Source organism: Caenorhabditis elegans, chromosome II (genome assembly GCF_000002985.6).
Source record: "Caenorhabditis elegans chromosome II".
Classification (NCBI taxonomy): Eukaryota; Metazoa; Nematoda; class Chromadorea; order Rhabditida; family Rhabditidae; genus Caenorhabditis; species Caenorhabditis elegans.
Window position 1 is genome coordinate 262,034 of NC_003280.10, and position 12,173 is coordinate 274,206.

At 32.9% G+C, this 12,173-nt stretch overlaps 2 protein-coding genes across 4 annotated transcripts; one reads left to right on the top strand and one right to left on the bottom strand.

Moving 5' to 3' along the window:
- Positions 1-2,319: 2,319 nt before the first annotated feature.
- nssp-10 lies at positions 2,320-4,059 on the top strand (the record flags this gene model as incomplete). Of its 2 annotated transcripts, NM_001038237.5 has the most annotated exons (4): positions 2,320-2,484; positions 2,629-2,711; positions 3,677-3,769; positions 3,824-4,059. In NM_001038237.5, the coding sequence occupies 4 exons, from the start codon at positions 2,397-2,399 to the stop codon at positions 3,833-3,835; spliced, it is 276 nt and encodes a 91-aa protein (NP_001033326.2). The 2 variants fall into 2 exon arrangements, with proteins under 2 accessions (NP_001033326.2, NP_001300489.1); NM_001313560.3 differs by lacking the exon at positions 2,320-2,484 and having other exon boundaries at positions 2,649-2,711; positions 3,824-3,835.
- cip-2A (CIP2A N-terminal domain-containing protein) lies at positions 4,004-11,939 on the bottom strand (the record flags this gene model as incomplete). 2 transcript variants are annotated; one of them, NM_001313561.2, is made up of 14 exons in its annotated part: positions 4,004-4,581; positions 4,691-4,753; positions 5,215-5,277; positions 5,326-5,498; positions 6,358-6,568; positions 6,840-7,161; positions 7,424-7,587; positions 8,035-8,634; positions 9,316-9,472; positions 9,634-9,796; positions 10,332-10,495; positions 10,869-11,139; positions 11,380-11,575; positions 11,792-11,939. In NM_001313561.2, the coding sequence occupies 14 exons, from the start codon at positions 11,858-11,860 to the stop codon at positions 4,414-4,416; spliced, it is 2,784 nt and encodes a 927-aa protein (NP_001300490.1). The 2 variants fall into 2 exon arrangements, with proteins under 2 accessions (NP_001300490.1, NP_001300491.1); NM_001313562.3 differs by lacking the exon at positions 11,792-11,939 and having other exon boundaries at positions 4,414-4,581; positions 11,380-11,476.
- Between the last annotated feature and the right edge of the window lie 234 nt (positions 11,940-12,173).

Here is a 12,173-nt window from a genome sequence, read left to right on the forward strand (position 1 = left end):
TTACTGTTTGATCTTAAAAAAATGCGGGAATTTTTAGTCCAAAAAAATGTGACGCCAGCAGAAATCTGCGTGTCTTCTCCCGCATTTTTTGATCTACGTAGATCACGCCGAAATGAGACACTCTGACACCATGGTGAAATTACAAACTATATATTTGTGGAGCCCCATAGTTCTCAGATATTCTCCGCTTCGAAAAACTTATATTTGGGTGGGGGATTCAATTGTTTTCCACGTGTGTCCCGTATATACGTCAATGTGTGTCTCAAAATGAGACATTTCGGTAGGGAATCTGGTTGTAAATTAAATGAAAATGAAAGATTCGTTAGTTTCGTGGGATCGCTTGGATATAAAGTTAGCCTTCTACGCATATATGTGTGTTTTCATTGAATCCGAAACTCATCTTTTAATGAATTGCTTCTGATCAATTGATAAGTTGATAGACTTTTAATAAGTTGTTTTGTTATTACCACAATTGAAAAAGTGCTATACTTATGACCTTAGAACTTAGTTTTTGCATTCTAGTATAACAGAGATCATTACTCAACATTACCCCTTAGAAATATATAAAATTACTTGATTTATCGAGATAAGAACAGAGAAGTAAATTCCAAGAGAAAAATTGACAAATTGCCATGAATTTCGATATGTCATGTAGGTATATTTGTCAAGATTCTTATTTTTTAGGTTGAGATATTAATTTATGTCACCACGACGGGTTTTGGAATAAATTTTCAGCTAAGAGTTTTGAACTACAAGTTTCAAAGAAAAAACGTATATATTTGAGATAACCTCAATTGCCAAATACCGGAATTTGAAAACCGAAATTTGGATCAGGCAATCGAATTTTCGGCAATTTCGGCAATTGCCAAAATTGCGGATTTCCAAAAATTCACAAAACCGGCAATCAGAATTGCCGGATATATAAACTTGATACTTTTTGTATATTTACTATTAGGAGCCTAAACATGCATTTTAATGAATAATTTTCTGTTTTCAAGCTCAAAATGCTTTAATCTTTTACGTTTAATCCCGCTTTCTTTTAAAAAATGACTAACTCAATACTAAAAAACGAGGTGAAATTTTTTAAATTTCCAAAATATAATTAGGTTTTTGAAAATTGCCGAAAATGTGCGGTAATCAGCAATTTTGGTACATTCGGCAATAGCCGGAATTGCCGACTGACGAAAATTTTCAAAACAAAAAATTCCAAAGTAGCGTCTGTCTGTTTTTTGCCCTAAATGGCAGAATAAAGTCCCAATATACCGAGTATAACTGTTAAAAAATTTCTAAAAAAATGTCTGAATTTTTTATGACTTTTTCAAAAAAAAGCGCCAAATTGTTTTTGAATTCCCGCGCAAACTTTTACGGCCGAACTAATTGGTAGTGATACTGTAGGGGTGAACTAACATAAGAATTTTATATTTTCAGCTCAATTAGAAAAAAATTGTCCCGTCTATTCCCCCGGCAATATCTCATTTCCCATCAAGTTTTTTTGTTTCCGAGAATTTCAAAAAAAAAAAATTTGCTTACCTCATCAAGTTTCCTCCTTCATTCATCTTTCATGTTTTCACCCCATTCATCAGATGTCAGACTCCGCCCACTTTTGAGGCGCGGGATTTTTTATTCCATTAGGCATAATGGGTTTTCCAGTTTGGCGGTGCTTCTCCGCATTTTTGATGTTTGTGTGTGTGTGTGTGGGAGTTGAAGAGCTGGGAGAGGAGGTGCTGAAATAGTGTGACTGAAATTTTTAAAGTAGTTTGAAATTTTGAAATATTGAGAAAAAAAATAAATTTCGAAAATTTGGACTTCTTAAAATAGTACAAACGATTTTTTTTCAAATCGGAAAATTGCCGGAATTGAAATTTCCGGCAAATTGGCAAATGGCAAACTGCCGATTTGCCGAACCAATGCATCAAATTTTTGGAACTTTGGAAACTTATAAATTTAGGCTCCGCCCATTTTAAGACCGCGCCTCTTTTGAGGGTCTCACAATTTTGTAGTATTCTCAAATTTCAAAGTCTTCAAGAATTTTCAATTTTTGAAAATTAGTTAGGCCACGCCCCTTTATTGGCTCAGTCTATTTCGTTAACTAATTAAGCCACGCCTCCTTTTTCAAACCTTTTTCAGAATTTCAAAAATAAATCACTCAAATTATTTCAAAAATTTAAAATTATTTACTGCGTACTATTGAAAATAATTCCCGCCCCATAAACAAAACCACGCCCATTTCAAAATCCCGCCCATTTCTTGGACACTTTTTCAAAATTTTATTTTTTAAACTTTTTTTCTTTGTTTTCTTAGAAAAAACCAATTTTTCAGGGTTACCCTTTGCTCATTCCGAGCAACTTTTTTTCCGATTTTTTCGGATTTTTTTTCTGAAATTCTCCCACCGTATCATGCAAAGCCCCGTGTCCCTCATCTTGGCAATTCTTCTCGTATTCGTGGGCTGCCACGTGGCACACGCTGGCACATGGCTTTCTTTCAGTGAGTTTTTTTTTTCCAAATGAGAAGTAAATTTGGAAAAATATAAAATTAAATTTTTTTTTTTTTGGAATTCAAAAATGTTCCAAAACTTCAATATTCTAATTTTATTTTAAAAAATTTAAAAAAAAACTTTTTATTTTTTAGACGACTTCAAAGAGGACGATATGATGGGTTTGGGTGAGCCAAGTCGTCGTTTCGGAGATGTCGTGTCATTGTGTAAAGAAACGGTGAGAAAAGGGGGCGGGGCTAACTACAATATTTTTTGTTGGAAAAAAATTAAAAAAACACTACTGGTTTCTCGGAAACTTTGAGGTTTTTTCCAAAAAAAATTACGTGGACACGCCCGCCCGCAAATTGGCTGGGATCCAATGAAGGGGCGTGGTAACTCATTTCAAATTTTTGACTGAAAAATTAGGCTATGCCCACAAAATGGACGGAGCTTCTTCTTCTTGTGAGAAAATATTATGATCCGCCTCACGGTAGGTATTTTGTAACTCAAATAAATTGGGCGTATTGCAGAAATCTACCGTATTTCTTCCATTAGTATGGCCTCCCTATTAGACTTGCACTCCCTATTAGTATTGCCCCTCGGAGACCCTCCGAAAATTAGTATGGCACTCCCTATTAGTCTTGCACTCCCTAATAGTCTTGCGTTTACTTTTTTTATCGCAAACCCGTCTCGCCAATTTCAGGATTTCAACAAAAAATGTTGCCAATTTTGCAACAGTTTTCACATCATTTCTACGAGATTGAAGTTTTTAAACTTATATGTTTCAATTAAAATCAAATTTTCTGAATTTTTACATAAGATTCGAGTTTATTCAGAAAAAAACTAGAAAGCTCAAAGTCAGAAAATGTTCTGATAATTAGTATTGCACTCCCTAGTAGTCTTGCACTCCCTATTAATATTGCAAGCGGGAAGAATAGTATTGCAGCCATACTAATCGAAGAAATACGGTAATCGCTTTTCAGCGGAATTATGAAACCTAGCACTGTGTAGTGTTTTAGAATGTTTGGCTCTCCGCCCATTTATTGGGTGTGGCCTAATTTGTTTTTTGTTTTTTTCTCACTGGTTTTCTTTGGAATTTGGAGTTCTAAAAGCCTGATAATTAAGTAAGTTTCTGTTTTTTTTTATTTAAAAAATGTTTCTGTAAGCATTTCGGAAAAAAAATATTGCAAGAGAAAATTTCAGCAAAAGCGTCTGGCAAAACGTGCGGCAATGGGCGAACGAGTAATCCGTGCTCAGCACGAAAACGAGAAAATCTGTAAGCTTCTCATGAAAATGGTAAGAATTGTTTTAATTCTAAAAAAACCATTTTTTTAATTTCTTTTTTTTCAGGGCCGTCGTTAAGCACACAAAAACTCACACACACACACACACGGAAAAATCCACGTCATCATCAAAAAATCCGTCCGTCTTCTCCCTTCTGCTGAAATTCGTCGTTTTTCCATCCTCAATTTTCTGTAAAATTTCGTTTTTTTCTTCGTTTTCTTCCCATCGCCCACACAATTTTTTCCATTATCAGAGAACAATTTAATAGTAAAAAATATACTTGTTAAGTTTTTTAGATGAAAAAATGCAACAAGAAAATCTATTAAATTTTAGAAATTTACAAGAAAAAAAATCGAGAAAAAAGTGATGAAAAAATTGAAAAATATGAGCCCGTAAATTGAGAAAATAAGTGAATTTTTGTAAAGATATACATAGAAAATAGATTAATTTTGAAAAAAAAAAGGAAAGAGAAAAACGCCGAAACTCCACTAGAAAACGATGAAAAATTCAAATTTTTTACTCAAAAATTGCAAAAAAAAAGTTCAAACTGCATTTGCTTGAGCAATTTTTTTTTGAAAATTTAATCATTTAGGAATATCGGGGCATCGTTTTTCCGCAATTAGAATAATTAAAATACCTAACATTATAATTGTTCACTAATTAGAAGAACTTGAAGCCAAAGAGAGCATGGCTTCTCGCATTTGCTCCAATTTCTGTAGATTCCGGCGTGCCGCGTCCAAATCCAGTTTCAGACGGTCGATTTCCAGATTTTTCGCGTTCAAATCACGTTCTCGGTCCGATAGACGCGATTCATAGAGTTTTAGCTGAAAAATTGAAATTTAAAAAATAATTCAAAACTTTTTCGAAAGTTTTTTTTCAAATTTTCCAATAAAATTTGAATTTCAGCGTTTTTATTTGAAAAAAAATTCTCACATGTTTTTCAGCTTCTATCAGCTCCAGTTCCTTTTTTGCTGCCTTTTGTTCGGCGGCCGATATCTGAAAAAATCATAATTTGAAAAAAAAAATCAATAAGTGGGCGGAGCCTAAAAGGGAAGTGGCTTCATATTTTTTAAAGCAAAATTTGAACTTCGCCATTTTTATTTGATGTCTAAAACTTTATGTTTAGGGAAAAATTTTAAATAAAAAAAGCAAAGGAACCAATTTTTAAACCAATAAATGGGCGGAGCCTAACAAGAGGCGGGACTCAATTTTCAAAAATTTTCAAAAATTTCAAAGTTATATTTAAAGCGAATTTGCAAAAAAAAATTAAAAATAAGAATCAAAAAAAAGTTGAAAGATAGTCAATTTTTGTTCTTCAGTAAGCCAATAAATAGGCGGAGCTTAATAAGAGAAAAACTAGAAAAAATTGGAAAAAAGTATACTTATCTGTAAAGCCATAAGGTCGGGGTCTAATTAAAAAATGTTTTTTAAAAAAAATCAAAAATTCAAATTTGTACCTGTAAGAGTGCTCTTTCCATGTCTGATTGCTTGTTCTTGAGCTCCAAATCGATTTGGCGGATCTAAAAAAATATATAAAAATATTCTGAATTTTTTTGTTAAAAACTGACATGCTCTTTGAGCACTTCACACTCGACAACTTTCTCCTCAAATTCTTGTTTCAGCTCGCGATTTTCAGCCAAAAAGAGCTCTATCCGAGTGACACTTTGAGCCAATTCGGTGTTCAATTTGGAAATTTCATTTTGTGCAGTATGGACATTACGTTCCGCGTTTTGTAGGGATTCTGGAATAATTTTATGGGGTTTTTTGGTGAGAATTTTGGGAAAATCTGAAAATTAAAAAAAATTTTAATTTTAAATCAAAAAAGGTCTTCTTCATAAAAAAAAGTTAATGCTTCAAAAATCTGTCATTCTGAAATTTTTTCTAGAAAATTGGAAAATTTGACTTTCTAATTTTTGGAAATCTATTTTCTTATTTTTTAAAAAACAAATTTTAAACTTGAAAATCTGAAAATTAAAAAAAAAATTTGGAAAATGTTTAATTCTGACAAAAAAAACCAAATTTTTCCTATATTCCGAAATTATTTTCTCCAATTTATTTCAAATTTTTGTCGCAATTTGAAAAATTGGAAATTTCAGATTTTTAAAAAAGATAACTTAAAAAAAAAAACAATTTGGATTAATTTTTTGAATTATCGGAAAACCTATTTTTCGATTTTTTATATATTACAGGAACACAATATTTTGAGAATGCGTATTGCAAAATATCTCGAAGCGAAAACTACAGTAATTCGTTAAATGACTACTGTAGAGCTTGTGTCGATTTACGGGCTCAATTTACGAAATGAATTATTGAATTAAAGCAACACAAAAAAAGAGAAAATAATACGAATAAACGAAAATAAACTAAGTTCAAAAATCGATACCGTAAATCGACACAAGCGCTACAGTAGTCATTTAACGAGTTACTGTAGTTTTCGCTTCGAGATATTTTGCGCAATACGCATTCTCAGAATATTGTGTTCTTGTAATATTTTTTTCTATTTTTTTTCCAAAAAAAGTGTTTTTGCACCCTTTCCCCATTTGCATGTCATACATTTTCATTTTCTCCAATTTTTTTAAAATTAACATTCAAAATTGTACCTGTCAACTGTGTCTTAAGTCCGGCCTTCTCCGTAATACACATTCCGAGGCTTGTCTCAATCGAATCACACTTCTGCTTAACCTCTTCCAATTGCACCTTCAATTGATTTATCTCCAAATTGCCACGTGTCATGTGATCTGTCAGCTGCTTATTCGAATCACGAAGAGCCTCACATTCCTGGGCTAAATCTCGGATTTTTTGAGATGTTGTCTGAAAAAATGACACAATTATAGCATATGGGTCTGCTAAATCAAAATTTGTAGTTTGTAGTCTAGCAGACCCAATTTGTTTAAAACCACAAGGGTCTGCTAATTTTGCGATTATCAAGAAAGTTTAATTTTTTTTTCTGAGAAAAATGTTGAAAATTCAAATTCTGGATTAAATTTTCCCAATTTCTTTTTTTTTTTTGATATTAAATATCATGAGACTTATTTTCTGCATACATTTCCACTCAAAATCATCAATTTTTCCATTTTTTTACCTCAATCTCCACAACCGGTTTCGGCACATTTTTCATCTGTAATTCCAGCTGTAACATTTGAATTTTCCTCTCATATGCCGCCAGAATTTCCGAACTTTTTGCATCTTTTAATGAAATTCCTCCGTCCAGTGTGACTTTTCGTAACAGATCATCCAATGCTTTTTGTGATGATTCTTTATCAATATAGATATCACCACTTCCTGTTAGATTTACTGTATCTTCTGAATCATTTCTACATCGATTAAAGTCTGGGGATGAATCTTTTTGCGATAATGAAACCGGTTGTGACGTGGATTTACAGGAGGCCACCATTTCGGATAATCTGGAAATTTTGGGAGAATATTGGTAAAACATTAGATATTTTTAGATTTCTAGGGTAGCATTTCAAATTTTAAAGAATTTTCATTTAAAAAAAAAATTACAAAAAATTTTCAGCAGTTTTAAATTTTGGTACTTTCAATAATTTTTTCTACAATAAAATTTCCAAACGTTCATTATTTTCTGAAAGTTTCAAATTCTAGTCATAATTTTGAACATTATCTAAAAAAATCAACTTTTTCCAAATTTTCCAATTAAAAACCCACAAATGACTAGGAAAAGCTGGAACTTGTGCACAATGTGAATATGTTAGGAATGCCTGTTGTACAGTTTCCTGATCTCCATATGAGATACCGTATGCCAAAAATGGAATAATTCGTTCATCTTTCAGCAGTTGCCAATATTGATCTTTGTGCACTTTTGAGTGATCCTGGAAATTGAATGAATTTGGAAAGAAAAATTTAAAATAATCCAATTTGAATTAATTTTAAAACGTTGAGCTAGAACCCTTTTTTAAAAATTGTACTTTTAAAAATTTTTTCAAAATTGAAAAAAAATTTCAAATTAAAAAAAACCACTTTTTAACCAACTTTTTTAGGAAATTTCATTAGTTTCCCACAAAATTCGAATTTTTTTTTCGTAAAAAAAAATTCAAAAATTAAAAACATTTCCAAAGCTTTCAGTTTATTTCAAGAATGTTTCTGAAAAAAATGGCATTTTATTAGAAAAAATAATTGGAAAAAATGGGTCCTTTTCAGGCGAATCTGAAATAAAACAGACACTTTTTAATCTTTAAAAAATTTTTTTGAAAGAATTTTAATTTTCTCTGACTGAGAATTTAAATTTTTTTTCAAAATAAAAAATTCAATTCCCAAACCTTCAACACCGCTAAAAGCCTGCAAAGCTCCAAAATAATCCCAATTCCATAAATCGTCCATTGTGGCTCAAGTGGCTCAGCTCTATCCTTCGGAGCTCTCGTAAGATGCCCCACAACCGGATTCTTCGTAAATTGCCACGTAGCGATTTGTTGGCAAAGCTGCGCGGGGCATACAGTAAGAAGATGATGACGACACTGTTCATCATGGGATAAAACTTCGGCCAGGCGAAGACAAAGTTGAATTTTTTGAACTTTTTCGGAAAATATAGAAGAATCCGTGAATTCTGATAAACTCTCCAAGTTATCACTCAAATTATCAGCGATTATTCCAATCAATTGTCCACGTGGAATCCCGATATCAGGCATTTGTTCCTGTGGTTCAATACATTCTTTGAGCAGGTGAGAGAGTAACCTAATGGCTTTTAGAGACACGTGCTCTGAATTTTCACCCAGTTTTTGACTGGAAATTCCAGAAGTCTCAGCGATAGCCATAATTGGAGTGGTCAGCTGAGTTTCTGTTGGCTGGCATCGGATAACCGCCTGGCATACTGGACCACGGAGTTGTTGAAGGGAGCAGAAAGCCAGGAGAAGGTCGTAGATCTGAAGAAAAATGAAAATTTGGGCATAGCTTCCGCATCTCCGGTGACAAATGTGCTCTATTCCACCGAATTGTTGGTTGGAATACGGTATTTATTGCATGTTTCAGCCGAGAATACCGATATTCCAGCCATCAATTAGGATAGAAGCACATAAGCCACAGAAATTCATTTTTAGAGACTACGGAAGCTACAGTAATCTTTATGGGAGTTATATGGCATTTTCAGAGCAATTTTCGGCGTTTTTTTGTTAAACGAAAACTTAAAAATTTTGGAAAAAAACGGTGAAAATTGCAATTTTTTATCATTTTCTCAGAAAAATTCAAAATTTGGGCATAGCTTCCGCATCTCCGGTGACAAATGTGCTCTATTGCACAAAGTGTTGGTTGGAATACGGTATTTATTGCATGTTTCAGCCGAGAATACCGATATTCCAGCCATCAATTAGGATAGCCACACAAGCCACAGAAATTCATTTTTAATGGCTTCCGAAGCTACAGTAACCCTTGCTTAATGGAAACTCTGGCAAACTCAGAATTTGCTGAAAATTTTGCTCAAAACTTTGGAAAAATAAATTTTTCTAAACATATCTACTTGAACTTCTAAGCGTGAAATTAATTTTCCCATATTAACGCTTCTAGTTTTTTGTCACTTTTTTTTTCTGAAACCCCATGCTTTCCACTACCTTAGAGCTCTCCTCAGTCCTTGGATCCAGTGTTACCAGGAGACGTGCGGTCTGTTGTATACTTCCAATGAAAAATCCATAATTCAACACATTCTTGCCAGTTGAAGCAAGTGTTGGCACTCCGGGCGTTGTTGAGCTTTCCGAGACAACTAGGCGTCTGAAATTAGGAAATTTAGGAAATTTAGCAACATTTATTTAATTCATACGTTACATTAAAATTGTAAATTTCAAAAGAGTTTAGAAATGAACTAAATTTTCTTATTTTTCTCCAATTTTCACTGAATTTCTACTATTTTTCGCTGGAAATTATTTTATTACCTCAACAAATCAGCTGCAATCTGTCGTGTCATCATACAATCGTCATCTCCAATAGTAAGAACATTAAAAGTACACATAAATGTATCATGGACATTCTCAGTACAGTACACCATATCTCGAACTTTCTCGTCCAAATATCCAATTAGTACCAGGCTTGAGACGACTGCAAATACTTTTTTTTTCGATTTGTTAAAAATTGTTATTTTTTGAATTTCAATTTTTTCCGAGTTTTTAAAAAATAAAACAATTTTTTGTTTTTTGAAATTTTTTTTTTTCGAATTCTTCAAAAATAAAACAGTTTTTCGATGTTTTTTCTTTTGCGAATTTCATGAAAATAAAACAAGTTTTCGGTTTTTTTTTTAGAATAATTTTTTTTCGAATTTTTTGAAAATTCAATTTTTCGATTTTTTTTCTAAAAATACAATATTTTGCGAATTTTTTAAAAATAAAATTATTTTTTCGACTTTTTCGAAAACTAATTGTTTTTCAGTTTTTTGGAACTACTGAAAAATGAAAAAAAATTAATTTTTAAAAATATTCCGTAAATCAAAAAATTCTTAAATATCAATAATCCAAAAATCAATTTCGGTGGTCCTAATTTCAAAAAAAAAATTTTATTGGAATTCCAACTATGTCATTAATTCAAATTTTCATGTTTTCACTAAAAATTCTGAAAACTCGATTATTCCAAAAATTACCGATTATCCTCGCGTTGTGCTGTAGTAATTTCATCAATTGCCTGCTAAACTTCTTGTATGACGTAGATATTTTTATTCGTTTACACGCAGATTTCGATGCAGAAGCCAAATTGCACAGTATTGCAATACAGTATGGCATCCATTCTGGTTCGGGTTCTCGTATTCTGAAAAATGTTTGAAAAATTAGAAAAATTGATCTAATTTGCGAGCAAAAAAAATTTTAGCCCGAATTTTAAAATTATCGTAAAATTTTTGTTCCTATAATTTAAAGAAAAAATCTTTTAAAAATCCCACAAAATTCTATAATTGAATTTCTGTGAATTTGCGTACTTTTGAAGCCACAGTAACCGGAATTTCGGTTTTTGTTGATTTCCTTGCTGGAAATTAGCTTCTGAACTACAGTAACCAGAAAATTGCAAATTTGTCGAAAAAAAATGTTAGAAACTTGCTTTTTGTAGATTTTTTAAATAAAAATTTCTACCAGTCGCAGAATATGCAAAATATATCAATTTTTGCAATTTTCGCCCTCAAACTCACACTTCTTGCATTAAAAACGATATAAGCTCGTTTGCCCAATGTTCCAATGGCACATTCTTTTCATAACTTAAAACTTGTAATAATCTGAGAATATCAATCATATTTTGTGGTCCTAATTGTTCTCGAAGTGATGCTTTTAGACATGAAAATACTGCTCCAAGAAGTCGAAGCTCTCCGGCCATAAATCGACGAATCGGTATATTATGATGGGCAATTGAGAAGAGAAGTCGGTAGAATTTCGAGCGTGTTACAATGTTTGTTGTGGAGGCATCTGGAAATTGCGCGTCAAATATGGTGTATTGGGTACGCAATGGGAAAATTAGTGATTTTTACAGAAATTTGAAAAAAAAATTGAATTTTCGGCTTTGAAAACTGAAAAATTAGAACATTTTCGTGAATTATTGAGGTCCGGTGATCACCGCGGTGAGTCAAAAACAAAATTTATTTTTCGAAAAACGATTTTTTTAAAAATAGAATTTCCATAATTTTTGGGTCAGGTCCAAAAACTCACTTAAAATCACTGGGGTATACGTCAAAAACTCTTTCAATTGCTGATTTTTCAGCGATAACCGTGTGGCTCGATCCATGTCTGCCACGTAGCGGATCATTCCGTTAAGCGCTTCATCGAGGCGAGTTGTGTTGTCAGCACTGCTATCCGATACATATCTGGCAGCGGAAGTAGTCGCCAACGAGAAAATTGCGTCAGTCTGGAAATTCTAGCGTTAGAGCAGGGTTGCATAGCACTGAAAATTCAAAAAATTGGATTTTTCCACAGAGCGCGCTTCCTCGTAAACGGAAATTTGAATTTTTCAAAGTTTTATTGCTCGCGCGCTTGCTTACAAATCCATTTTATTAGAGCACGTTGGCATTGTTTTCGCATATTTTCTCAGTGGGGCGCACTTGCTCACTGCCCCCTTATATACCTCATTGATATTCGGCGGTGGTGGATCTCTTGCAAATCTCTGTGACGCTCGAAAACTGCTCCTTTCCATAGTTTTCCATCAAAAAAAATCGCTTCCTAGGTTATTAATTGAGTAGAATAGGTGAGTAGGTATGAGGAAATTGCTGAAAAAGTACCTTATACACCAGATTTTTCGCGCTAATGTAAGGTCTATTAAAAGTACAAGGGAACAGTAGTAACTGCGCTAATTAAGCGTTCTAGACATAAGTGGATCAACAAGAACGGATTCGGAGGGTTTGAGCAAATACCAAAAGGACATTGATATCTTTGCTAGGGATTTACGCTTATAAATAGCAAAAATCTTGAGATTTTCCTAAAAATTTGGGCATAGCTTCCGCATTTTC